The 27,968-nt window shown below is 43.1% G+C and overlaps 5 protein-coding genes across 5 annotated transcripts in view; 1 reads left to right on the top strand and 4 right to left on the bottom strand.

Annotated features, from left to right (window-relative positions):
- The window catches only part of LOC126559524 (uncharacterized), a 174,982-nt gene that overhangs the window by 85,529 nt on the left and 61,485 nt on the right, over positions 1 to 27,968 (bottom strand). The gene's annotated exons all lie outside the window — the stretch shown is intronic.
- Positions 6,445 to 9,049, bottom strand: LOC126559770 (serine protease 7-like). The gene is made up of 5 exons (XM_050215943.1): positions 8,628 to 9,049; positions 7,924 to 8,566; positions 7,526 to 7,728; positions 7,079 to 7,419; positions 6,445 to 7,011 (listed from the first exon to the last, which is right to left on the bottom strand). The coding sequence occupies exons 1-5, from the start codon at positions 8,859 to 8,861 to the stop codon at positions 6,453 to 6,455; spliced, it is 1,980 nt and encodes a 659-aa protein (XP_050071900.1). The 5' UTR covers positions 8,862 to 9,049; the 3' UTR covers positions 6,445 to 6,452.
- On the top strand, positions 9,932 to 12,009 carry LOC126567237 (uncharacterized). The gene is made up of 2 exons (XM_050223469.1): positions 9,932 to 10,182; positions 10,245 to 12,009. Exons 1-2 carry the CDS (start codon positions 9,932 to 9,934, stop codon positions 12,007 to 12,009), a joined length of 2,016 nt encoding a protein of 671 aa, XP_050079426.1.
- Positions 12,751 to 21,555, bottom strand: LOC126557030 (glycerol-3-phosphate acyltransferase 1, mitochondrial). Its single transcript, XM_050212669.1, has 8 exons — positions 21,432 to 21,555; positions 17,202 to 17,391; positions 16,591 to 16,701; positions 15,163 to 15,510; positions 14,622 to 15,092; positions 14,179 to 14,474; positions 13,059 to 14,086; positions 12,751 to 12,986 (listed from the first exon to the last, which is right to left on the bottom strand). Exons 1-8 carry the CDS (start codon positions 21,494 to 21,496, stop codon positions 12,811 to 12,813), a joined length of 2,685 nt encoding a protein of 894 aa, XP_050068626.1. The 5' UTR covers positions 21,497 to 21,555; the 3' UTR covers positions 12,751 to 12,810.
- On the bottom strand, positions 25,627 to 27,905 carry LOC126558284 (uncharacterized). The gene is made up of 3 exons (XM_050214275.1): positions 27,603 to 27,905; positions 26,155 to 26,617; positions 25,627 to 26,089 (listed from the first exon to the last, which is right to left on the bottom strand). Exons 1-3 carry the CDS (start codon positions 27,847 to 27,849, stop codon positions 25,642 to 25,644), a joined length of 1,158 nt encoding a protein of 385 aa, XP_050070232.1. The 5' UTR covers positions 27,850 to 27,905; the 3' UTR covers positions 25,627 to 25,641.

Below are 27,968 nucleotides of genomic sequence, written 5' to 3' on the forward strand. Positions count from 1 at the left end.
TTCTTTGCACTGTGTCCGAGCTCGCAACCAAAAAACTCAACGCCACAACACACATCTCGCGCTCGGCCACAGTCATAGAACGGAAGTTGGGAAACGTGGGAAGGGCCGCTTGCGTCCCAATTCTACACGGAGCGCCACCTGTTGTTCGCTGCCTGTTGCTGCCGGCCCGCCGGTCTAATCGACCATTTATGAGCTTCTGCAGCAGTGTCCGCCCGCCCGTCCGTGTCGATTGAAATTCTCACCGTTTTGGCAATCGTTTCAAAATCGATTTTAGAATGTTATCTAACTACGTGCGAAAGCGAACGGCACTATGGTGTGCGTGGCTGAAGGAGCACCGTAGCAGCACGAGAAGAAAACACGAAGTGCACGAAGAGCGCGGCAAAGAAAGCGGATTGAACAGGGCAGAGCAAGGAAGGTATTTTGAAGTTGGGCCTGTCGTACATAGCAAGAAAAACTTGGCGGAGGGAAGTGTTTAATGATGGAAATTGAAGAACGTTCTCGGTCACATTGGAGGAATGTTATGAAACGTATCAGCACCATCAAGGTCCAACGAAACGCGGGAACAGTTGGGGAAAATTAGGTGCATTTAGAACCTATTCCATCAGCTGTAGGGCGGGATATCACCATTCAAAACTTTGTTGTCACCATATGTAAGAATTTTTCTTCGAGTAAAGATCGATTTTCAACAGCTGTTTTAACTGACTATTTGAAAAGTGTAACTTAAATTCAATGCTAATGGAGTTACGCAATAGCAAAAATGGGTGTTCATTTTCATTCCCATTTTGTTGCTTCATACCAGCCTCAACTGTTTCTAATCAAATCAAGCCAATAGTGTTGACAGCTAGTAAGATACAGATCCTATAAGTAGTGCTACAGGTGTTTTGTTCCTATTTTTCATGTTACGTTTCGAAATCGTATCTGAATAATATTCCATGGCACTCACTGGCCGTGTGTATGCGTGTGTCTGAGAGAGAGAGAGAGAGAGAGAGAGAGCAAGCAAGCGTGAGCGTAATATGCCCCTTTGCGGCGTCGTTATCGGCACCGTCAAAACGCTCGATAGTAGAGTGTCGGCCATATCAGTGGCATTCGCAGGACAGATAATGGCGCACCGTCCCCTTTTACTTGCGGCCGGTAGGGATCGAATGGCATCGAAAACACTTGTAAACATTATCACATGGTAGCCGGAATGTCACCAACACGCACACGGAGACAGGTGTTGTGCGATCGAGGACGAGAAACGGTAACAACGGTGCAAATCAGGCAGCGAAATTTAGCGGTCACACGACAAGAAAAAGGGTGAAGATAATGAAGAACAGATGTTGGGAGATTAAACTCGCAAACAGAGACACAAAATATGTTATCGCATTTCTAGCTGAGCTTACTAGTCGAAGCTATTGCAATTACCTTTTTCTTGTATGCGTTGGAAAATAGCATTTATTTCAGTGTAACTTTCTTTCTCCTTCACCATAGACAGCTGATAGCTGATAGTGTAAAATAATCACTCGAACACTTGATGCAACTAGCAGCTGATAGGAAGGCCTTGTAATATTATCGCTTAATGCATCATGTAATCGATGCCAGTAGCTTAAGAATCACTTAACACATGTTTACGAAAAATTAAAAAAGAAACAACACTAGAAATTGCAATAAACGTAGGAGTTGTACTTCTTATATCATCACAATGTTCCCTTTACAGCGAAATCTCGGCGATGGGTGTACTATTTGCATTTTTCTTTCGTTCTGTATGATGGAGTTTTCCCATTTAAACCACTTTTTTTCCAACGAACGGCACACAGACAAGGCATTTAAACTTGCCCAAGGGTAAGAACGGCGCACTGACACGGTCTCCCGTTCGAATGTTCCTGATGTTAGAACGTCTTCTAGCAAAACAAGCCGGTTTCCCGGCCGGCTTGTTGTGTGCTATTCTCACCGCTAACTGAATCATATTCTCTCATTCCGACACATTTTTACTGAAGTTGCTGGTGCACTTGGTGCCGTTGTTTCCCGCCGTATGCTCAGTGTTGCTCTCTGAACGCATCACAACACTCCCAATTCTCAAACAGGATCTTAAAGGATATACCATGCTTTCGCCAAGAACTAACCCCAACCTTCAACAGGTGTATTGTGGTAGGATAACAGTTCACACTGATAGTGTGAGAACGCAGTATGAAAATCGCGACCAACTACCAAACATCAGCTGACCCTGTACCGAACAAAACAAAAATTAGCAAACAGCGCGACAAGAATGCACTTTCCCACACGCCCAACGCACAAAACCGCACCGAGCAAACATTAAACATCGAAAGTCGCATATCGGAAGCACCTCATTAGCGTGTTCGATACGACGAATCGGGTTCACGTATTTGCCGTGCCTCAAAAATGCCGAACCCGCACCCCAACCGGGTTCGATTATCATTTGCTCTCTTTCGCCTGGTGTGCGTTGGTGTTTGTGCGTTTAGGTGGGTGGATGCTGGCTTGAGTGAGTTACGCTTGTATGCATTTTTTTTTGCTAGGTTCGTGCATCGGAAAAGGACTCTCAACTCAAGGAAAGCGGGAACACTCACACTTACGCCACGGTTACTCATTTTCCTCCCAACTGTGTGGTGCGCACTACACTCAAGTGCACTCATGAGTGGTGCTGATCCTCCCGAACGCTTCTTCTACTCTTCTGTCCTAGTCATAGAGATTGCAGAGATCGAACGAACGCACTGAGTGATCGGGATCTACTGCCAATCGTTGTTTCTCTCTCTCTCTCATTCTATCGTTGGTGGAAAATTTCGTGAGCGCGGGAAAGAATTTTCCCAAAGTCTGGCACGTTCTTCGGCTGCCATTGGGGGGGGGGGGAGGGGGGGCTTTTGCTGGTTTGCTGTAACAGCATCGGCTGCGTAACACACACACACACTCACACAACCGATCGGCCAACAAAGTAGGGCAAGTGAGGTGAAGTGCACGAATGAGCGAGGGAGAAAAAGCACATCCGCAGCATCATCGTCGACACATTTTTGCGAGTAGAAACACAACACCAGCAAAACCGCGAGGAACAGAACCAACAGTTACTTCGACCCGCCAATGTATGTAGATGAATGCGTGTAAGTGTATGGCCGAGGAGACGGAAGTGCGCTGTTGCTCCAATGTGGAGCACATCAATTTAGTGGATTAACCGTTTCGTTCCGTTTCGTTCCATTTCTGCTGCATGGCGCACACACACCGGAGTAGGTGGCCATGGTCAGTAATGCTAAGCTTCCCGGAACGGTAGCTTCCTTTCTTGGAGGGGTGTGTATGTGTGTGTGTGTGGAAAACACAATGCAATACGCACCGATCGACCGCCGCCGGGTTGATGCTAGAACCCCAACCTCGCGCATGAAGGGATGCGCGCACGTGTTTGGCGGAAGTGCGAAATGAACAAAAATTTAAAACCAAAATATGTAACTCCATCAGGAGAGAGTAAAGCTTCTTTGTGCTGGACGGTTCGATGGGCTTCGTTACTTCGGCTGCTATTAAACGATTGACTACTGCTAGTTTGGCAGATAGCCAACGAGCCATCGGACTGTTTCATTGTACGGTTATTCTGGCAAACCGCTACCCCTATCCGTAAATCCCATGCTTTATCTATTGTATGATCGTTAGAGGATCGTGCGATATCGTGAAATGGTATAAATGACGCACCTTCGATCCAATATCAAGTATGGTAGCTATAGAAAATTAAGTGATTTTTTGGCGAGAATTGTGCTAGAAGCTCACTATGTTGCTTAAGTGTAAGCTAAACAAATTAAAAATATTTATAATACGCACATTTACTGCATGATGCATATAACCATTCGTATAAGAGTGTATGAGCCAGAATTGTTCTTGTCTGAACTGTTGTTGAATGGTTGCTGGTTGCATTCCTGTGTATACAACTTGGTTAAAAAATTTAAAACAAATAATATTTCAGCAATATAGCCAGGCCGTTCCTCAAAGAAAAAAAAACACTAATATTTGGTTTATTTATCGAGACCGACCTCGCGATATTGCATTCTCGGATGCTAATTTGTTTTATAAATTTCGTTAATATATCTATAAGGGCACGGAACACAATTTCAAAATTTAAGGTTTTCATGAGTTTTTGTGAAATTTTGTCGCTTTCAAATAGCTTTTTTAATTCGTGGCACATCCACAAGCTATCTACGAGCGGAAACGGGAAACGGAGAAAAGGCTGAATTCGGAATTTTGCGATTTTTTGACACGTTCACATCGATCTCAATAGTTTGAAATTTTCCGAGGTCTACAGCCTACAAAATTAAGCAACGATGAATTAACAGACGCCAAGTAAAATGAAAGCAGTTTTAACAATAAATGCCCTGAATTTTCTTTTAAACATTTTACTTCAAATTTCATGTGTGTAGCTAATACAAAAATCCTCCCGCTAATATCAACAGTTACATTATAGAACAACAGTGATGTTACGTTCCTTCGATCATCCAACATAGTCTGCAAAAGATACAAACCGATCGAGATCTCTCGGCTATTTTTAATTGTAATTCCTTAATACAAAACTCCATGTTATCATGTTACAATCTCAAAAGAAGCAACACACCGAACACACTAATCAAGTGCATTCGAACGAAACACTTCAACTCACTCACACAGTCGACGGTTGCGAACAGCTGATAGATCTGCAGTGACCTTGTTTCTTGGAAGCACGCATGCGCCACACGGTTTACTCGCGTGCTTTAGTGAAGGCAACGGTAGAAATGTTGGATTTTACAACCGGTAAATTTAGACAGTACGCGATGCTACTCAACCCCTAGCGATGAGAACAACACGAGCACACAGTCACTTTGGCTTGGTGAGATGCTGGAAATTAATTCCACCTCAAGAAATGACTCGACGTGGGTAAGCCCCTACATTCACTCCCTATCCCTGTACCCCATTCACCCTCCTGAAGTCCATATCCCGTACAGACGTCATCGAGTTGGTGCAGTAGATCCTTTTGAATCAGGAGTGAAAGAGTGCGTGGCGGCAGAATATGTTTTAACTCGGCTGAGGAATGGTCAACTGTTGTGAGTCACGTGTTATGTCATAGTGTGGTGAGCATACTCAAAATATCAACCCATAAAAATGACTCACACAACCATTCCACACAATGATATTGCCACTATTGGCTCAGTCGTTTTTTTTTTTCTTTGGCATGGAACCACGTAGTAGGATTGTCATCATTCACTATGGGAGTACGATCCGGATGTGAATTCCTGGTGCCGTGTAAAGATCAAATTCCATAAAGGCAGTGATGGATCTCACCGTGGACAGAGCAGGCGGCCCGGATATGAAGGGTATTAGTAGCTTTTCCAGAGGGACTTCGATGAAAGTCGGTCACATGTAATCGATCGACAGTTTTCTATAAGAAAAAAAACTACCACTCACTCCCCTACCCCCTTTGCCATCATTTTCTGGAGTGTAACAGAACCGCTATAAGGTCAGAGGACCGCTCGCATTTTAAAAATGTATTTTAAATAATGCCGGTTCTTTGTGCTAAAAATTATTGTAGTTTACAATTCGTAGGCACCAATTTGGATTGCCAATCGCATTGTTTAGGCCATTTTATGGGAAAAGTTGTTATTCAATAGTATAAAGGATAAATATCATTCTAAATAATTTTAGAAACGTCCCTCAAGAAATAAAAAAATCTCGTTCTTTTCCCCGGATAACCAAGAGGCTGTGGCTCAAGGGAGATTTCAAATTGAGAATTTCAAATTTTCATGACTGTGAAATTCCTCTCTTGCTAATCGCTTTTTGAGAATCTGGTGCATGAGAATCTGGAGAAAAGGCTGAAATCTGAGTTTTGAAATTTGTTGATAGTTTTACATGGATTTCAACAGTTTCCTATGAAATTTTCCCGTGACTTTTTTTTTCTTCTTACTAATGCACTATGAAGAACCCTGTAAATTTCGTTTTTTTCCCGTTTACTATTGTTGTTTGAATTATTTTAAAAATTTAAAAATATTTAAAATTTATTGAATATTTCCGGTTTATGCAATTGACTGTTAGCGGTGCTTATCCTTAGCTCAAAGCTAAAAGAACAAAAAACCAAAGATTATGTTTCCAAAGAGATGCTTTAATCTTTCAGGATTCATTCACAAAATTCAAGAATCGAAGGAATAGTTCCCATAAGACAGTTAAAGCGACTTGTAGGCCATCAAGCCCGTTTCGTCTATAATAAACCCGTTGAAATAGGTTACAGAACTTAGCAGTGATCGAGAGTCTCCGAGAAATAAAATAAAACTGAAAGGAAAATCCAAAATTTATGCATACATTTTCTGCTACAGAGCGAAAAGTCGTAGACACGGCATGGCATATCTGACTGATTAGGAAGAAAAGAAATAGAGGACGTTTAAACTGTTAACGTGGAACGAAAATAGTTGGTGACGAGAGTAGAACACATACACAACTTCACATTGAAATATACACACAATTTATGCTTTTATATTATCCAGAATCCATTGCATAAAATACGAAACTCTCGAGCTAATACCAGGAACACCTTGCGTACCGCAACGTGGTCCTGCCGAAATGACACCGTACTGCACAAATCGGAAGTTGTACTCCGGTACCTGTGCCTTCATGGGGCCACCCGAATCACCCTCACAGTGTAGTGTGGCATTGCCAAAACCGGCACAAATTGCATAGCTGCTCAAACTGCACGACACGGGTGGGATTCGTGCCTGCAACAGTATCGGACTAACCTCCAACCGTTCCGTCAGACCCCAGCCGGTAATCCAGTAGAGCGTAGGATCGAACCCCATCAGACTGCTGGTAAACGGTAGGCATACCGGTGACACGTCACCAGAACTAAAGTCGATCGACTGATTTAATCGCAGCAAACCAACGTCATGCCCTGAACGTACTATGCGGGTAAAATTTGGATGGTAGACGGCGTCCTCCACACCGTACCGTTGCATCGGTGCCGCACAAGTGTCCTCTTCACAGTCTGGATCTGTGCGCGTGTCAAATTCACCGATTCGAACATATCGCCTGAAAGTTGAAAGCAAAACAAAAAATTATTTTCTTAAATATTCTACGAAATACTGTCATTACTTACATTCGTTCCATCTGACCATCGATACAGTGTGCCGCTGTTAGAATATAGCGGACGTTAATTATCGTACCTGCGCATTCGGCACTCTCCGTCCCCGACGTGTTGGACACATACACGATCATTGCCATCCAGGGATACTGGAAAAGGCGGGCCTGTTGGCCAAAAGCGATCTTATTGACAGTGCCCGCAAGACCACAGTTAGATCGATCGAACAACCGAATGTTAGGATGATTAACCATGCCCGCGGCGGCTGGAGCAGCAGTTGTAGCTGCTGTAGTTGGAGGAGCAGCCGTAGTTGTAGTTTGAACGGCAGTAACATCGCAACATACATGGTAACCAGTTGCCTACAAAGAATTGAAGATTAATTTTACATTCAACACATTTATTGTCTGCTATTGATATTTTATAAACAAATTGAGAATACAAAAAAATAACTTTTCTTTCTCTTACCCCTTCTGGAGTGGTACAAATCGATGCCCTGAGAAAGCGTGCCTCATCCGGTGTTGCTGTTGTTCCACGGGCAGATATTTGGCGCAGTAACCTCGCCACCGGGCCACACTGCGCTAGTGGGACACAAAATCCTGGCCGATTGATGACCGTTGAACACGAGGGAAGATCCTCTCCGGCACGAATTCCAAATTCAATCTGTGGGGCTACAACACAAAACACATAAACAGCGTTTCCGACTGTACTCTACACTCTTCCTACACACTGTACACAACAGCTGGTTCCCTTGTTGATAAGGCCAGATGTCGTCCAGAGGTCACTAGTTTTTTAACCGTGTTCTTTTTTTTTTAATTTGGGTTTTTTTTTGTTTATTGTTGCAGGAGAAACAAATGATTACTTACCCTGCTTGATGCGAGTCTGAGCACAGCACAAATAATCCACCTGCTGCAGGTTTGTGTAGCACCAATTCCGCCGTACGTACACATCCTTCTCCTCAGACTCGATGAAATCTAAACAGCGTTCCGATTCGGTACATAAACCCTCCAATCCTTCCTTTGTTTCGCATTCTTTACCAGCTTCTTGGTCGAAGATGAGCAGTGATTCGGTGCAGCAAAGTTGTGACTGGTTTGCCACAGGGTCGCACCCGATCGTGAACGCTTCCAGCTCTGACGCGATCGTGTCCGGGTTGTCGACCATGGCACAGCGGGCCGGCGGTACACACTTCCCATCATCTCCGAACGGTGTCACACAAGATTGCCAACTGACGCGTTTTGCTAGCTGCCGGGTGCCTGCCGTTATTGAGTTCGGATACCTTTCCGGATCACAGCACACGAACAGCTGTCCCGATTGTTCGTAACAGAAGTTGTCACGCAACAGTTTATGTAGGCGACGATCGTACCGCTTCTGCAGTACCATGCTACGGCCATACACTGCCGGGCAATCCTCGATGGGAGCACATTCTAAGGGACATTCAAGTGCCTCATTCGGAGTTAGCATCGATCGTTGTTCGGAAGCCGTCTTCCCAGTACAGCATACGTGCAAGGTCTGCAGATTACAGTGAACCATTACCAAACTGCTAAAGCTACCGAAGCCAACCTATACTCACACCATCCTTCCCATAGCTACAGGCCCGTTCGCTCAGGAAAGCTTCATAAGTATCAGCCGACCGGAATTGTAGTCGAAGAAGATGTTGTTTGATTGCCGGACATTTGGCCACCGGAACGCACCGTCCTTGCAGTGGTTTGGCCGAACGTGTCTGGCATGGACGATCACCGGCAGAAACATCTACACCACATATCACAACTACCAATAGCAACACCTTCCAAAAGAGCGCTATCATCCTTCCGGTGCTTTAATGTACGAAGAATCAGTTCTTAGTTGTACGCAGCTCGACAACGACGCTACGACTAATGCCGGCCGAAGAGCGAAACCGAGGACAACGCTCACAACCCATAACCTTCAAGAACGCAGCGGATTATCGCTCGACAGGCATCGGCGAATGATTGCGCACACGTCCAGCATACAATCTCTCTCACTCCGTCCGGGTGTGACACCAGCTCGTGGAAGAAAGAAGATCGAATTTCAAGATGAACAACATGCTTCACCCTTACTCACCCGTACGCCTTACGTCCTCTAATGGTTTCGTCGAAAAAGCAACAACCCCAACTACGGAAGGTGCTCAACCGGATCGTCGGCTTCCTCTCTGATATTCGATTTATATACCTTTTTTCTGTGTCTTCGTCATGTCACGCTGTTCCGAACGAGTTGACGGAAGGTTTGGATTTTCCATACACCCCCAGCCAACGGTTAAGCGCCGTACACCCATTCTGATGGCGCTTTGCGATGTTCACGGTCGTATATGTGTACGATTCTTGGCTCGTGTTAGCTCAGGAACGAGTTTCATGAGTCTACCAAACCGGTACCCTTCGCCGAAGTTTGGTCTTAACAGTGAGGAACTTGTAGCGAGAACAGAAAAGCTTCTTTATGACCGAAAAAACAACAGTTCGATTGTTTGTTGTTTTGCGAACAAAGAAAACATTTCTTCGCATTGGAATCGTGCAAACTTGAACAGTACATGAGTCTTGTGCTTAAGAACATCGCAAATTGGAACCTCTTGAACTAATTTATCCTCCGATGTAATACCTCCCTGATGCTTAATTACTATCGCGTTATCGCTTATCTCTAACTAACGCATTAATCAATTATGCTAACATGCCGCCAATCGAACTCCATGAACGTTTTGGGGTTGAAAATGATTAATCATATTGTATGAGCATCTAAATATTTAATAACTTTTTGCCGTAAAAATGAACAGAATATCTACCGATTGATCATTTGCGATTGCGATTTGTTTACTTAATTTTCATTATAAAAACGCACCCCTGAAGCTTTTGTTACTTTGTACTCGAAATGAAGTATAAGCATTGTCGTGTCCTGTTACTGTTACTGCACTACGGGACTAGCTGCACTAAAGCATCACTCGATGCATTACGCCACAGTGACTGTCACTCGAGCACGGTATCGATGGAAACACGGATCCTCGAGAATTATCTCACTAACCAGCACACTGTCACTGTGATAGAATCGAACAACGAAATTCCGATCATGTCGCCATACTGTCTGCGGAATCCGGTTCCTTTGAATGCTTTCACTCTTCACCGGTAAGCGCGAGCGTTCGTTGTTGCGTTGTGATAATATTTTCTAACGTGTTTATTTTCGTCAGTTTTCAGCTATTTGTCCAGCAATCGTTACAACAAAACACCGAGCAGCTGGAGTATCGTATGAACGAGTGCTTTGTGGGATCCGGTGTAATCCAGGAACTGTTAACGGAGCTTCTGCCCTACCTATCACAGTACAATCCGCGTGCAAAGGTGCTTCTACTTACACAGGACATGATTGATGAAGATCTGGTTGAGCTTTTTCACGTCGGCTGGTACAAGTATCGGCTGCTGCAGATTATTGTACTTAATCGCCATGGTAATGACACTATCGAAAGCTGTGTGTTTAATCCTTTCCGGAAGGAACTGTCGCCGGAGCTACAAATTTTGCCGACATTTAAATCTGATCTGCACTGCAACCTACTGGAGGATGGAACCGAACTAGAGTCGTATAATGGAGAATTGAATCATTTCATCAACAACCGGGTATGCAATCTGAACGGATATCCTTTAAACATTGCGATGCACGTTAGCAACGGTTCGACGTCGGCGTACGACTGCATTCTGGGAACGGTTAGCTTTACCGACATCGATCAGGAGATACTTTCCATCATGCAAAAACTCATGAATTTCAGCCTCATTCTGCACAAAAATGAACTAGAGCTATCGATCGGTTACATTCATCCAAACGGAACACCGGTCGGGACGCTTTGGTTGATCGAGAACAACTTGATCGATCTGGCGGCAAACTCACGCATCATTCACAACTATGATACGAAGAATTTGCTCTACTTGCACTACATTTCCACGGAGAAACTGGTCTTCATAACTCCGCGAAACTTTTTCAAAAATCGAGACAAAACACAGGTCTTTATCAATCCGTTTAGCGTAGCTTACATGCTCACGAACGTGTTGCTGTCGTTTGGTGTGCCGATGGTTATATTCCTGCTCGAGTACGCAGCCTACCGATTGGACGTGCCGCGAGAAACAAAGCACTATTCATTCGGTACCAAAACGCTCAACATGGTGGGCATTATCTACAACGTGTCGGTAAAACTACCACGGGCTGCTCGCAAGCGCTGGATAATTGTTGGACTGCTAGTTTACAACATAGTTTCATATCCGATCTGGCAAGGCGTTACCATCCGCTACCTTCACCCGAACAATCAGCAGGTGAACAACATCAACAGTCTGGAGGAGTTGATTGAAACGGATCTCGAGCTTAAGGTGTCTCACTATCACGAGCACATCGTGCGCCACGAAGGACCTCACCTTCAAAGCCCCGTTTACAGTGCACTATCGGAGCGGTTGTCCACTAAAAACACTTCCTCGTTGCGTGATTCCATTGAGCAGATTATAATTCACCGCAATTCGGCGCTGCTGATCGCTGACGAGTACGTACCGCTTGTGTTGGCTGGCAATTACAAATGGATACCGGGTAAACCAGATGCTATATGGCCGATCCAGAAACCGATCTACGAGTTTTATAAATCGATGGCCGTTCCGAAGACATCACCGTTCGTTGGCACGTTTAACGCAATTGTTCTGCACTGTGTCGAAGCCGGCATGAACGATCGATTCATGCATCAGCTTGAAACGGTGGTACAGTTAATGAAAATTAGACGCATTCGAGAACATCCTTCCGTGCCGGATTACATCGTGTTCAATATGGAGCATTTGATGCCACTGTTCATATTTTACTTTGCGATGTTGCTACTCTCGGGTGGGATTTTTATCATGGAGCTCATAATCAAGCGCGTCGAACGGGCACGTTCTCCGCAAGTGATACATCGTGTCGAAGAGTATGTACCGTTTGATTTTATCCTTTGAGTTTAAATTAACGAAAGCGAAACATTTAATCTTACTAAATATCACCTGCTATCTGCCATCTCAAATCTTACTTTCGGACCAATAGAACTACGCTTACAGATGATCCTTTTTGTTGTATCTATGAAAATCATCGTCTTAACATTTTATGTATTTCATACACTTCAATTCCAATCAATTTTAATTACTTCATCATCTACATGTCCGGCATATACAAAGTTAAATAAACTTCATCGCACAATATCCGCAAACAAAATCTTTTCTACATGGTAAATTACCATCTCGACCGCAATAAATCGGTTCCGTACGGCCGTATGCACGTAAAATGTTTACTATCAAACCTGATATGAGTTGTATTTACCAAATGTGTTGTTCGTTTCTCTAATACAAATTGTACGAAGAATCAGACACAACTCACTCCTTCACTGGGAATTTTCATGCCGGGCTTTGCGGGTCCGATCAAGCAATTGTAAAGTATGTTCCTAAGTTCCTAAAAACAACAACAAAATTCTTCGTCTCTCATTCTAACTTACTATACACGGCAGGTAGCTGTCGCTCTGCCATGCTGCCATCAGCTTACTTTTTGGACTGTAAAATTTCATTTTTTGTGCTTTTAGCATAAATTTCGGAGGAGTAAACGAACAGTCTTTTGAGGTTTCAAAGTCACATCACAAACCTTTCTCATCGTTTTGCCCCTCCTTGCTTGGTTTGCCGTCTTAGTCTTACACGCATTACATCATATGTGTTTTGGTTTTGGTATCGTCTGGATAGGTGTAATGGAACGATCATGATCCTGTCGCTTAACTAAGCCGGTACAAAAATGTGCACCTCTTGTACTATGTTCTGCAGTTCCGCCATCGTATCGTACGGGGCTTGTAGCGAAACCAACCGTACACCATTGTTGTTTGTAATCTCGATGTACGATCGTTTCTGGAAAACTTTTAGGCAGTTTCGTACTGTGTCGGTGGATATGCTTTCACCTGGCAAATAAACAAATTCATCTGTTAGCATACACGTACAACACCATCCGGCAAATTAATGCTTATACGAACCATATTTGCAGTCTCCTAGCTCCACGCGAGTACTAATTTCTTTGATGCACAGGCGAATAAATTCGGACTCCACTATAGAATTACCGTCCAGCAGCTGATGCAGCGAAGATGCTACTGCCGAGTATGTGTTCGTAAACGGTGCCAATACCGATTGCAGCACAAGCCGATCGCAGTGTTTTTCTGCTGGGAAGTGTATCCGCGTCTCGTCATCGTCCATGCCGAATCGCCCGTTCGTGGTGGAATTGTGATGATCATCGAAATAATCGTTCAACTCCTCATCGTCTACATCCAAACCATCAAATTCCAAATTTCGCGCCAGCTTTTGTGCCATCATCTGATCCTCGGTTAGCTCCTGTTCCGGCTGCAATAGGATCTCCCGTAGGCAAAGTTCCTGCAGTGTGTTTTCGATCACCGTTTCTAGCTTCTGGCACGGTTTGCACAGGATGAACTCATACATCAGGAGCTCAGCAAATTCCATACACATTTCTAGCAACGCCCTTCTGCCGACCGTCACCTCTTCCACGTGATCGTGTCGATCGGTGTTTGCTTTACGTTCCTTTTCACGCTTCAGTACCGTTGCACACGTAACAACGATCGATTCGAGCGCAAAGTGAGGTATGAGACAGTTCGAATAGTAAGACAGTTCGATCACGTTAGGAATCATAACAACCGGTTTGATGAACAATTGTCCATTGCGCATTTCCTTCGAAACTAAGCCGGGGCCGAGTAGATCGGCTGCGTAGCGTATGACGTCTTCCGAAGAGCCGGTAAAACCAAGATCGCGTACTCCATTCAGCACGGCACGCAGTTCATCGAGCGCCTCCACCAGAATTGAAAGTGGTGCACCATCACGGAAACGGTTCAATAGTAGGAATGCTAAAGCATTTGTTGTCATGACGGATGTGGCACGGGCACTATCGTACACCACGTGTCGTGCAATGTTATCGATCAGTTGCCGTTGGTCCTGTTCTTCCTGCACCACATCCGTACCGAACAGCGAGGATGAAGATGGTTTGTGTTGCAGTCGTCTAACAAGGAAATAAAAGTTCAAATGATCATTGTGCAACACACGATTCCAGTTTGCGAACTTGAACGGAATGACAATTGCATTTCTACTTACCGCATCTCCGGTGTGTAATTGTGCGCGGTATCAGATTTACGCAACGATTTAACCAACTCACTTAGTGAAAACGGTTCATTGAAATCGATCCTCATCAGCCCATAGCGGGCTTTCAGTACTTTCATGATAGCCGAAGCGGCTGAAGCAAAACTTTCCGGGATTTTCTTTTGGCCAAGCTGCTCGCGTACAAAGTTACCGTCGACCAGCTTTTCGTAGTTGATCGACACTGGCACAATCAACGCATCCGAGATACTTTTGTCGTTGAATGCATCAACAATCACTGAAAGAATGCCACTCTTTGTGAGAAAAGTGGTAAAAGATCAAATTATTGTATTAGAAATTGTTCAACTATATCTAATCTAAATCGAAACATCCACGATTTTTGATAGATTTTTGGTTCAGACCTAATATTACAATGAACAATCATTGCAATAAAAACTTACCTTTGGCATACACGGTTTACCCGTACGAGTACGACCACCTTCGATGAAAAATTCGACATTATGCCCTGCGGTCAAACACTTCTGCAGATAGGTGTGCAAAATTGCACGGTACACATGATCCTTTTTGCCAGTCAGTGGATCGATCTTGCGCTTAATGAAGAACGCCCCATCATAACGAAGAATGCTACCAAACACGGGAATGCGAAGATTGTCTCCACCAGCCACTAGCGGACACTTGATATCGTTGTTCAGCAGAATGAAGCTAACCATAATGTAATCCAGATGACTACGATGTAGTGGCAGGAAGATTAACGGCACGTCCGGGTGCTTCTCGATGGCGCGTTTTATCATGTCCACCTGTGCTGGATGGGCGGCCACACCGGACATGAAGCAGGGCAGCAACTTGTACAGCACCCAGGACGTAATGCGAAGCACAAGGTTCGAAATCTTTGAGCGCATACCGATCAGGATCTGTGCACAAAATAAAAACGGGAAGCATATTAATGTAACGCTCAACAAGTAGCCCAATAGAAAACATCACCTTTCCCGCTCTACGTTCATGATTCCGTAACATCTCGCTGTAGTATTTATCTTCGTCGAAACTTTCATCATTTTCCGCAACTCCTAGCTCTGCACGTTTATCGTTGATGGATTCTTTTACGGCTATATCCAGGGCCTCCTGCACACGTTCGTCGGGCAGCACGGCACCGGCTACTTGCGGGTACGAGAAGCGGCGCACACGCGTGGCCTGAGCTAGATGCGGACACCAAACACCCCAGTCGAAGGATCCTGGATTGTTGACACGAGCGTACTGCTCACCAGCGTGTGTTGTGACACGCAGAATGTCTATTGCATGACGTCGCCGATCGTCCGCACCAAGCTGGGGACGCTGTTGGGCAATAGTTCGGTGGTCGGTAGTAAGAGGATAAAGGAAAGCAAAGCGAACCACAGATTAGATTCGGTCGGTGTAATGTGTGTGATAGAAATGAGGCATCATGATGATAACACCCTTGCGCACCCAAACGTGATCAAGTTGATAGATACGATGCTGGCATCCGCTGCCAGCACTTGCGTCGGTTCCAGCGAGGTTAGATAACGACCACCTTGGATTCCAGCTTCCCGATGCCCACATTGTGCATTTTTACACCAGCTGATTTTTTCCCACTTATGGCAAAATAACCAAATTTCACTTGAATTGTAAACCCAATCAGTAATACATTTTAACTGTGGAGTTAGGATAGATGACCAGCAACTGAATAATTTTGACAACCTGGGCTTACGCTCCCATATAGAACGGTAAAAATAGAATTTTAACCCGTGACAATCGAGAGCAATGCGTCGACTGGCTGCGTGAACGTTCCTGAGGGGCAAGTCAGCTACAAATCTCTCAGTTTCTTGGACGATGACTGTCATCATCATCATCATCATCATCGTCGCACCTTACAAGTGATCGTCAAATAGTGAGATTGTGCGAGAGAAACGATATCATGTAATGCACGTACATCATTCAAGGACGGCATGCGAATGAGAGCAGAGTCTCGTGAGCGATAGATGTGCTAATTGCTTCCAAAAACTGTTGTCTTATTTATCGGGCGTAACGAAAAGAGTGATAAAAGAGGATCTTGTTTTGATGCGAATTTATTTCAATTACATTCAACATTATTGTAAATCTGATTACAACTTGCATATGAGAGAAATTATCCTAACACGTTTTATAAACCACATGCAGGTATATTTGTTAAGAGTACAGGAAAGTTCAGTTTGTATAAGTTTGCTGTGCTAAATGTAATGAATTAGTCATATCACACACAGATATATTGATTGTGCAATGTTATTACACAGTCTACAAAGTAATTAATTTACAACAGTCAAACCGATGAGTTGGTGATGCCCTATGGTGCACGGGTATATGATCCAGAAATTGAAGCGGATGAACGTATGCGATAGATAGGCTTACAAACAAACTTACGCTTTCTGTCGGCGAGCAGTATGGACATGCCATGCCAGGAATTGGTTTCAATTCCGGTTGCACGTGCGTTATCGGCATTTCCTTTATGTGGAAGAGACTTTGCTGTCGCACCTGCGGCGTCAACCACGTTGTGACGCGAACATAAATATGTCCAATTTGCAAATCAATCCAGCACGTACGTACGACGTCGTATAGAAGATGATCGTAAGAAGTTTTGCAGCAAGTGGTAGCAATTGATGATTTACGTTTTAGTGTGGGCGTGTATTGTACATGTAATGTGCATATGCATTTAAGAGTGTGTGTGTGTGTGCATCGACATCAATTCAGAAAGTACAATGGATGAACGTTTGCGGTTTAAAAACGAAATAAATTTTGGAAATGAAGAAGAAAAAAAACAAAACCAGATATTAGAAAAATAAGCAAAGATTCCTGCACCATCGATAAGGTAGGAAACTTAAACGAAAAATAAAAATAATGTTATCCACAAACTTATCACAGCAGGAACATACGACCAGCACACAGATAGTTCTTTTCAGATTAGTTACACTGCGTGTACCAGTTGTTGCAGCATTTAACTGTATGCTCCATTTTATTGACATTTATTTACATACCTGATGGTCAATGTCCGCATTTAACTGACGCTGCCGTCTACCAGCCTCACCGAACCGCTTAAGCATTGCGTACGTCGAAAATCCTCCATTTTGTTGGGTGTCCGTTCCCGGTCCAAACATGCTCGGTAACCGGAAGGACCCGTATGCCTCCTGAACGCGGTTCGATATGATATCAACCATATCGATTGCTCTGGAACAATTGAAAGAAAAGATATTAGTGTTAAAGCTAAAAAACATTAGATGCTTTAGGCATAATTTAAAAATGTTATCAAAATCGTTAATTTATTTAATTTGGTTGATTAAAACATTGGCGTTCTCCCATTTGCAAAAAAAAATATTTTCTCTTAACTGCTTAAAATAAGAAAACTAAATATTAACGTAATTGTTAGCTAAATATTTAATGCCCTTCCACGCTGGCCATCATATGGCGTGGTAGACTTGCCGATACACCACTTAGTTGGATTGTCAGTCCACACTACGGGGGGACGACTCAGATAGGATTTTGACCTCGATCGTCACATGTGATGACCGGCGTCGGTCTCGTCTATATCACCCACAGTACAGTAAACAAAGCGATTTTATATAAAAGTGTAGAATTTACTAGAATCTCGCCTGGAAGACTATTTAGCTACAATTAAAAATAAAAAAGTCAGAGATAGCAAACGAAAACCTTCTCAAGTTCTAATAATACTTGAAAAAGAAGAAGCTATAATCAACTTTTAAGTGATACTATACTTTACATTTATACGACCAGATCGTGGACTATTTGTTTAAAAATGTCCAAACGAAAGCACTTCTGCAAAAGAATAAGTATATGCTCAATATGAACTATCGAACATACTGAAAGTAAATGAATTCCTATAACCTGCAACGCAAATTGAATAAAAAAAAAAAGATAAAGGACAATTTACCCACTCCAACCAGCAGTTGCTTCAAGTACTGATATTACCCACCACTTGCCATGTAGGCTCAACAGGGTGGGAAATAAGTATTCTATGATCCCTTTATTTTTACACCACGTCCTAATCTTGGCAGCATGTACTTTGGACCAAACAGAAGGATTAGCCAGACCAAACCCGTGCCACTTCAAGTGTGAAACACTCAATCCTGCCACCCGCACTTGTACTTCGATTTCTCATGAGCCGCTGATTCCGATAAACACCAAGCAAAATAAGTCATCATTAAATCAAAGTCCAAAGTCAACCAAATCGTTCCATTGAACTGTTGTTGTTAGGATAATGACCTGCCCACTACCCGGTACCGAGTCACCATGGCAAGACAAAGCACGTACGCCAAAGATAAACGCAACTAATTAGAGAAAATCCTCTCCCTCCCTAATATCAACCAATGTTCGGTTATCAACCAAATTGATAATGTTCCCGGGGAAGTGTCAAGGTCGAGGGGTTACGATCAGACCAACGCGAATAAATGAATATTTTGATGCAGACAATTTGTGCTATTAGATAACGAATCCATTTTTTTGCGAATATAATCACTCCCAAGATAAGTGCCTTTTTGCTAAGCGGATCAATATTTTTTTATGATAACATGCGACGGAAGGGTTGGTAGCAACAAACATTCATGTTTATGGCTAACGTTCCAATCACTACGACAACATACAGTGAAACCATGTGGGGAGGCGTACAATACATTTACAAAATATTCCCTACCACTTACACAGCCCCCCCCCCCCCCCCTTTATACACATAAACTCACTTCAACCTAGGGAAATGATAGCACTTGTTAGCTATTGTTTGAAGAGCATTGCGAGAAGGGCAGAAAAGGCAGACGACGTAAACGGTTGAAAAGGTAATCAATTGTCAATCAATAGATGTTTCCTTACAAAGTTATCTAAATTACTAATCTAATCCCACAACGAGAGGCAATCGTTTTTAGACACGTTTCGCTCAATAACTTACATATATTCATCTAATAAAGTAAACTTCTACTTATGCGTTATATTCATTCATTTCTTCCTTCTTACTTTTAATATGTTCATAAGGCCAAACACCACTAGTGATGGTTCACTCTGTACGCCTAGGAGAAAGAGTTAATTTAGCCCTACACGACGGGAAGAAAACGGTAAGTATCAATTGCATTAGTTGGTTAGCTTAGATGATGCTCTATTGCCATCGGCGGCCTTGCTACTATATGTACGCAACGTTTGCACTAGTGCGCAATTAGCATCAAACGACACAAGTTTTGCAGCAAACTTCGCTTGAGGATCGTTGAGGAAAATGAATCTAATTTTGCTTCAAAAGTTCCAACCTACATCTTTAAATGTTAGTATTCATGAACTTATTACAATACAATCGAAGTACGGTTTCCATATTCTACTGACGATCGTTATTTTTGCATAACAAACACGTGCTGATACACTCACGCAGCTTGAAGCAATGTTTGAAAGATCGCATTTCACTCGTTCCATTTAGCGGCATTTGCGCTTCCTAGTGTTGTAAAAGTAGTGTTCCAAATATGAACAGCAAACAACGGCTACCATCCATTGCATACCTCATTAATGGAATTAAATTAATAAGTCACCGTTAGTCATTGTACAAATGGCCAATAGGACAGTGACCAAACAGCGCTGGTATTACATCAAATAAATGTAAATAGAATGACCCAAGACGGAAATTATTACAAGCCTGAAGAGTTTGTGACAAGAAAAATTAACAAACAGGTATAGATTTCAAACACCTTCTGCACAACAAAGAATATTGAATGCAGATACAATAGCGCCGATAGAAAGCAGCTGTGACAACTGTGGAAATACGTATGCCAACTGCACTCAGTCTCAGTGCATGCTGCATCGTGGGAAATCCCGGTACTCATAAGCCCTATCACCCTACACCTATCAAAAAGAAGAAACGATACAATTGAACAAAGGTAAGTGGTTAGGTTGTTTCGATTATATGAAATCCTAGAAAGAATCTCGCATTAACGTAATACTTCTAGAAAGACGAGTGAACCAATCCCTGCAAGAACGTTTTATTTGTAAATCTTAATCCTGACGACACGTCTTCGGCAGGCGCCAAAGAATTGTTAATTTTTATGTGCTTTGGTTTGTTGATCAGCGGACTGTTGACAAAAATATTTTCTTCCACAAACCTATTTTACTATCAAAAAATTTTAGGTGATAGAAATGAAGCTTATTTAAGTGGTTCAAACAACTAAAGCACACACGATCAACACGCATTGGATGTCATATACACTTCTTCTGCACAAACGGATGCCAGCACAGCATAATACTTCTTACAATTGAAGCAATTGCGATTGTTTAAATGTTTGCAACGGCGACACACAAAACACGTATTCAAATCCGTTTCGTGACGCGAGTTAAGTGATTTATTCAAATTCACACACGCACACAATGACGAGTTCTTACCCTCTCCCCGGTAAGACGAGCTCTGATTAATCACACAACCATGCCACCTATGGATCCAATGTTGTCCAAATACTAGCGATGCGAACGATCTTACGATTCCTTGACAGCACTAGAATCCGAACAACCGATTGGACGGCATCACAGCGCCATGCACGTAGCATTTGCCCGACTGAATCCAATGTCACCGTGACCCTCGCAGGGCTTCCGAATGCACGTCTTTTCCATTGATTTTACCTTCGGGAGTGTCGAAGCAATGCACACATCGCTTCCAAATGCTACGCTGGATGTTTTACACGTACTCTCCTCGTAAAACTACGGTTCGTACTTGACACGTACCGATCGATTCGTACACTTCCGGAATTTTACCACCTACAACCGACAGCAGGTTGGGCGATTCTGTAACCATCGTCTGCAAATCCCTTTCCGTTGCCATAGCCAATCAACTTTGTAAGATCTGCAAAGTTTGCAATCAATCAATTAGTCGATCGAGCTCGCTATCGGACGACCAATCGACCGATTGATCGGAGAGAATGAAATACAGGGAGCGGAAGAAGGCAAAATACACAGTCTGGGCTGGTGTAAGATCCCCTCCGAACACACACACACGTACCGCTGAGGCAAAGATTTTTCTATCAAACGGAAGAGGTGCACTGAAAGGTCAATTCAGACTGTCAGAACAACTGTTGATAACGAAGATCAGTACACGGTTGACTCGTTCCGCCGATCTGGAGCGTGATCATTGCCTCACCCAAAACAAGGTCTTAGCCATCAGCATCACTGATCAACGCATGTTTCCTGCTGCTAGCTACACATCGTACACACACACACACAGAGAATATCCTTACCGTTCTTTGTTGAAAAAGTATCCTATGATGCAAAGGAACAGCAGCACTTCCAATATTCCCAGCATGTTGATGTGCTTTCAAGGTTTACCGCATCCAGAAATATAAATCACACCGTCTCCTTATCAGTGGATCATGAACGAGGGCGACCGCGTGCAAATCCTTATTATTATTGAACGAACACAAGGACCAATGTCCTGCGTTATCTTATTTCACTCCGATTATGCTTCACAATGCTTACAAACAATCACCAATCTCCACTTAAGTGCAACTTTGCATGTCCTGCGACAGGACATTCAAGTCTTAGCGAAGACCCCCTCCTCACTTTGGCTTAGTCTAGCGCGAACCGAGTTTCCTTTCACTTTTAGCCGCTACCATCCGTTCATGACGCTATATTGTCGACAAGCTTACACTACAACGACAGCGAAGATGGTGGAGCACCGTTTTTGGCACCGGTTCAAAACAAATGAAACAAAAACCCCGTATACAGAAATACCACAACACCCCGAGTCTTTGATACTCGCGGCTACCGAACACCGCGTGATCACCGATGCTTGCTCATCAATGGATGCACTTCGTTCAACCTTCGATACACCGATCGGCCACACTCGCCCCGTGTTCGAGAAACGGTATCATCAATCGGTGCAGATGCAGATGATTATATTCTTTCCGCGGAGGCTCACGGCACAAACTGGGACAACGTTGCTTCCAGCTCCACTTTCACCACGCGCAACGCGGTCAGTACGTGAGAGACGACCAAGAACAACTGCCAAGACACGCACTGTGGTACGACCCGTCGACTTACGCGGACGGGAACGTATAATCACTAATCAAGAAAACCAACTATCTCTCCCCGGTCGCGCACGCTGATGACCATTCGTCTGACCATATCCGACGACGATAGGAGAAGCTATCGAGTGACTGCCGGCACCGAGCGCCGTTCGCGATGATTTTGTTCGTCCACAATCGCATTCGCACGCTCCCGTCCTAAACCCCCATCGGCCACCTCCCTCCACTTCAGAAGGTTTTGATTCTGAGGCTTTCAAGCGGAAGATTACACGCCATGGCACGCACACTGTCGAAAGAGACCCTGCAGCTTCACAACACCCACCCCTCCCTACCCATGCTTACCCCTGTGGGTGTGTTTTCACTCAAATGGCGAAGTTTTCGCGAGCCGCGCAATTCATTCGCCGTTGGCCAACACACAGCCAAGTCCGCTAGACAGTCAGTACACAGTACGCTCGGAACAAACGTCGATCGGTGTGCGTTCCGGCGATGTATTAGCGGGCAGGTTGACTGATAACCCCGTGCGCACATTGAATCAGCCGTTGCGGCTAGTATTCGGTCACACAGTCGTTCCGATTCAGAGACAACGAAATAGCGCGGCGGGGGATTCAGAGGAAGGGTAGATGGAAGCATGGCAAGGTACATTGTACTCCCAAGCTACTAATGCTACAAGTACACTCAGCATCGCATCGTTTAGCGTCTTCGTTGTCGTCTTTGTTCGTATTTGTCGCACACCACAACACAACAGCAACAACACAACAATCCGATAAGGGTAGATGGATGGAACGGCGAGTTTCCTACAGCAATTGGAATCCGAAAATAACGATTCTAGTGCAACCCCATTTCCTGACAGATCTACAAAAACATCTTGAAAAGTGTATCATGCCTTCTCGTTACAGCAGAATTGGATACATCTGTGTAAATTAGTACGGTACATATTTACACTTACATGTACAGGTGTAACATGGAATCAAGAAATACGCCACTTTGTCAATAGTACAATGTCAACGTGGATGGTATAAAGAAAGACCGGATCTATTGACGATCGGATAGGAAGTTCAGGATTGAGTCAGAAGAAAATAGCATCGTAAATATTGTTGACTACGTCTTTGTGCTGCGTATGCAAAAAAGCTAAAAATCTCATCAACGATCATCCACTGAGAGACAGGGTCTATGAGCTTAATGCTGACCAACCTCAACAATTTGTATCGTGTCCTAGAGAATCGCTGCTGCTTGGGATAAACATTTTTAACTGAATAAACCACTACAACTGAACATTTCATAATACACAGTAATCACAATAATCAATATATTTAAGTTTACTTAGTTCTTTCGAAACGAATCAATAAAAGCGATACGAAATTTGCACAAACGTCTTAATCTATTTAAAAGAACGTAATGTAAATAGATAAATTTTACACATTTCAATGAAAAACAAAACTGATTAGAAACAATGGACGATCGTTCATTTCGCTTAAACATGCAACAATTGATATAAAAAAAATGATTAGCCAACAACAGGCCCTAATCCCGAAATCCACACAAATTCCTCAACGCACCACTGAAGCTAGGGGTTTGTGCTTATCAACGAAGGAAAAGGCGCACAGTCCCGCTGGACGTTCAAAGTTCATTTTGCCCTTTTGCCTCAGCACCAACGGAAGAGGTTCGATATTATCAGGACATATGGGCTTTAGTAGCAGCAGCTCATCAAACACCGCACAAATCCCAAGATCGTCAAAGCTACTTTACCAATCACTGTGATTAGATAAAAAGCAAAAGATTATCTATAACGAAGGGCTAATCCAAGAACACACACACACACATGCTCGCGCCGACGGCGTTTAATCGCTCTGTATAAAAGCTCCCGACATAAGGCCTGGACCCACAAAATGAATGGAATCACCTAGATCAATCGACCGACATGCAAAAGTTCTATGGATTGACCTCCGGTGCGGGGACAAGATAAGATTTTCGCAGCCGTGACGTAAATAGGATGCTACCCTATCGCCACCCTGTAAACGGTACGGCGTTGAACCGAAGGCTCGATCAGACGCGAACGCGGTCAATTGATACGTATGCCGGTCGGCCGGTCGTAACACGAACGGAGAACCGCACGACGCGTGCTTACTTACTGATACGCCATCGCGACGACTTTCGCGGTGGCGTGATGCTTGAAAGCACATGCATAATCGTTTGCCTGACCATGGTTTAGTGTGTGAATGCGCAGCGTTTTGGCATTTGCTATGTAAACAATTTCAGCCGCTTTCCGATTCGGCACTGATGACGACGCCGATCCGGCTGTCGGTTTTGTGACCGGAATGACGATCACCGATCAGTCAGTCAGTAGCAATGGTTGGAGGGAGTTGTTTCAATCATTTTCACACTTTAGATCCTACAATAAGAAAAGACTAAATTTTTAACACTAATTACGGAACAGTACCAAAAATTATGTTAATAAATTATGCGCGCACGTAGTAAATTAAAAATTGTTTAAGCAAATTATGTACTGTTTCTTATATTATTTGTTTTACAGTCGTTTTTACTAAATTATGAGCAGAATTTTCATTGCCTCGGTTGAACCGAGAGAAGTTTTTCTTTTATGGAAAGTATTACACAGAAAATCTGAACACCAAAGAGGATCGGATCGGTAAGCCGTCTCATGTAACACCTGTCGCTTTCCATGGCTTGTTTACAATCGTCATTTCGTCTAGCACGCAAAGACGCCAGTATGGAAAGGCTATTCAATTGTTTTATTGTTAAAGCACGAAAACAATACATATTCGATAGTAAAACCATTATATAAAACATTTAAAACTTACCTTCCAAAATCGGTTTACGAATACTGAAACCACGCCACCTACCAGCCAACTTTTGCTTTGTTGGAGAACGTTTTCGTTTAGCTTGTCCAGAGATTTAACTGCACTGCTGTAAATCATATAATACACAGGTACGATACTTGAACTTTCACTGATTTAATGTTTCTTGTAGTAATTCATCCAAATTACAATGGATTTGCCACGTTTTGAGATGCTGGCGTGCGGATATGTTTTCACCGAAATAATTACAAACAATTTTTGACGAAGCTGTCAAACTCAGCCGTCGTTTAACGAAACAAACGTCAAACTAGCGGTTTGGTCTGTTTTGACGAATGTGTCAGAAAATTGTGTGCGAGGGCGAATTGAAATGTTCCTTCGCGTTTAAATCTGCAATAACGAATTTACAGCTTAAATTATGGTAACGAAATGTAAGTAATTTCGATTTCTTCAATCTCTTTTTAGTTTCAATTTGCAAATTTTGCGTTTGAAATCTAAAAAATACAAAGATTTGATTTTCAATCATTCAACGTTTACATTCGTATTTATTTGCAATTTTACGCACTGCCAGAATATTTGCTGTCCTGCTGTATGCTGTGCATACAATATTTTGTTCAAAGATCTTTTTCATATTCTGCAACAACATAGCGAATCTTTTTGATAGCCAGTTCGACTTCCTCATCAGTTATGTTAGTGTAGATAACAATTCGTGCGAATGCCCAATCGCGAGCACTTACCTTCACGGCTATACCCTTACCGTTCGAATCAACTACACCCGCCTCCAATTCTCCGGCCGCAACAGTAGCCAAACGATGTGCGAAATCACTTGAATGTACCTGCTTACTAATAATCTGTACCATCAAGATGTTGGTATGCAGATTAGCTAAATCCACCTTGAAAATTGGACTTCCTAGCTGATCAATTGCCTCAGCAATCCGTCTCGTTCGAAGATGATCGTCTTTCAGCTTTGGAACGATTTCATCCAACGCACATAGTCCGGCGGCGGCAAGAAACCCAACCTGACGCATTCCTCCTCCAAGCGCCTTGCGCAAACGATGCGCGCTGGAAAATTGTGAACAAAAGAATATTACAAGAATACAACCTCCATCATCGTATTATATACGCACTCTTTGATGAATTGCTTAGTTCCAAGCAAAATGGAACCAACCGGGCAGGCAAGTCCTTTGCTCAGGCAAAAACACACGGAATCAACGTCGCGAACAATGCGTGAGACGGGCAAATTCAGGTAAGCAGCCGCATTAAATACACGGGCTCCATCCATATGCACTTTGGCACCCTTTTCGCGGCATATCGCAGCCAGTTTCTCAAGCCATTCCAGTGGGATCACCTTGCCACCGCACATGTTGTGCGTGTTCTCCACCATTACAAGTACCGTGTTTGGTTCGTGGATGTCGAAGCCCCGAAATTTGTGTACCAGCTCGTTCAAACAGAACGTTCCATCCGCGTTGTTTTTGATTGTGTTTAGCAGCACACCGGCGATCTGTGCTGCTCCGCCCTGTTCATAGAGAAAGCCATGCGCAATATCTCCAACGATGGCTTCCGTGCCACGGCGCGAGCAATGGACCATCACTAGAAGAAAGAGCAAAACAAATTGTATATCATGTTTACGAAGGCATACACGAAGTATGGTGTGCAATTTCATAATTGGGCACAAATCAGCCAAATATAAATTAATCAATCAATTCACTTTATTCCTTTCTCATTCATGTTGTTCATTGATTGGTGTTATTTTTGTATCCTGTGATGTTTTTGTGTTCAACTTACATTTCCTTTTTTAACATTCCTATAGTTCAATAGTTTGTAATTTCTACTTCTAGTGCTAGGAGTTTTTATGACTTATTCGCTCTATTTTGATTTTTGATTTTTTGTTTTCCATCAGTGATGCTTACTTTTGTATTCTTTTTTTTGTATTTTAGTGCAGCATTATTAAATTGTTTGCCATGGTTATATTTATTGCGTTTTTTTTAATTTAAGAACTTTATTCTGAGCTATCATACATGTAAGGGAGCGTAACGTAATCTTTAATGTCACTAAATAATCATTTTCAAATTACAAAATTATATATTTTGTAAAGAATATTTTGTTTTTTTCAGCAATTAACAAGCAAATATTGTTGTTATTGGCTACAGTAAATCGACTGTTACCACGCACAATTCACCAATGGTTTATTTAAACAATCATATCGCAAAAAGCAGATTCCTTTATCATGATTGAATGAAGTCAATAATAGACAATGTCTTATCAAACGCTATACAACCGGCACAATACAACATTGCTCTGTTTTTAGCGTTTTATGCAATATGAGCCGCGAGCATGCTTAAGTTTGCAATTATTTGTGTAAAACACCTATTTTTTATTTAAATTCAAGAACATAATTTAACGTGATAAACATTATGAACATTATAAACATACTTTTACTGAATAAACTATTGATAAAATACAATAATTAAACCAGTAAATAAACCACGATCAGTTGCAGAACAGTTTAGAAAGAGCATCTTCCAATTTGCTGTCCCATAATTCACTTATGCTTAATCTAAGTAAATTAACTCACTCGCCAATAGATTCGCCATTGTGCCAGAGGGCACAAACAGCGCCGCTTCCTTGCCGAACAAGGCTGCCGATCTTTCCTCCAGCTTGCGTACGGTCGGATCTTCACCGTACACATCGTCACCCACTACGGCGGTGAACATTGCGTGGCGCATGCTCGGTGTTGGCATGCTGACCGTATCAGAACGAAAGTCGACCACACGCACATGGTCCGCGGCACCGTTATCACTGGTTGTGATTTGCGAGTACATGATGATGAGAGAGCACTTTTTTCCAAACACAACGTTCACCGACACTGGCACTTGCTAGACTGTAACCGTGTTAACGAATCCAACACCAGGTAAGCTATTATTATTCACGATACGCAACG

Source organism: Anopheles maculipalpis, chromosome 2RL, assembly GCF_943734695.1.
Source record: "Anopheles maculipalpis chromosome 2RL, idAnoMacuDA_375_x, whole genome shotgun sequence".
NCBI lineage: Eukaryota > Metazoa > Arthropoda > Insecta > Diptera > Culicidae > Anopheles > Anopheles maculipalpis.

What these genes read in the sequence shown, in the direction of transcription:
- LOC126557030 (XM_050212669.1), bottom strand. Translation starts at nt 21,496, where the DNA reads ATGCTGGGAATATTGGAAGTGCTGCTGTTCCTTTGCATCATAGGATAC. An exon ending in ATGAACGTAGAGCGGGAAAG is followed by an intron (nt 15,093 to 15,162) that starts GTGATGTTTTCT and finishes TTTTGTGCACAG; the next exon opens with ATCCTGATCGGTATGCGCTC. An exon ending in GCTAGGAGACTGCAAATATG is followed by an intron (nt 12,987 to 13,058) that starts GTTCGTATAAGC and finishes TTTATTTGCCAG; the next exon opens with GTGAAAGCATATCCACCGAC.
- LOC126558284 (XM_050214275.1), bottom strand. Translation starts at nt 27,849, where the DNA reads ATGTACTCGCAAATCACAACCAGTGATAACGGTGCCGCGGACCATGTG. An exon ending in AATGGCGAATCTATTGGCGA is followed by an intron (nt 26,618 to 27,602) that starts GTGAGTTAATTT and finishes TCTTTCTTCTAG; the next exon opens with TGATGGTCCATTGCTCGCGC. An exon ending in ACTAAGCAATTCATCAAAGA is followed by an intron (nt 26,090 to 26,154) that starts GTGCGTATATAA and finishes ACAATTTTCCAG; the next exon opens with CGCGCATCGTTTGCGCAAGG.
- LOC126559770 (XM_050215943.1), bottom strand. Translation starts at nt 8,861, where the DNA reads ATGATAGCGCTCTTTTGGAAGGTGTTGCTATTGGTAGTTGTGATATGT. An exon ending in GTAGCTATGGGAAGGATGGT is followed by an intron (nt 8,567 to 8,627) that starts GTGAGTATAGGT and finishes TGTAATCTGCAG; the next exon opens with ACCTTGCACGTATGCTGTAC. An exon ending in TTTGTACCACTCCAGAAGGG is followed by an intron (nt 7,420 to 7,525) that starts GTAAGAGAAAGA and finishes AATTCTTTGTAG; the next exon opens with GCAACTGGTTACCATGTATG.
- LOC126567237 (XM_050223469.1), top strand. Translation starts at nt 9,932, where the DNA reads ATGAAGTATAAGCATTGTCGTGTCCTGTTACTGTTACTGCACTACGGG. An exon ending in AATGCTTTCACTCTTCACCG is followed by an intron (nt 10,183 to 10,244) that starts GTAAGCGCGAGC and finishes TATTTTCGTCAG; the next exon opens with TTTTCAGCTATTTGTCCAGC.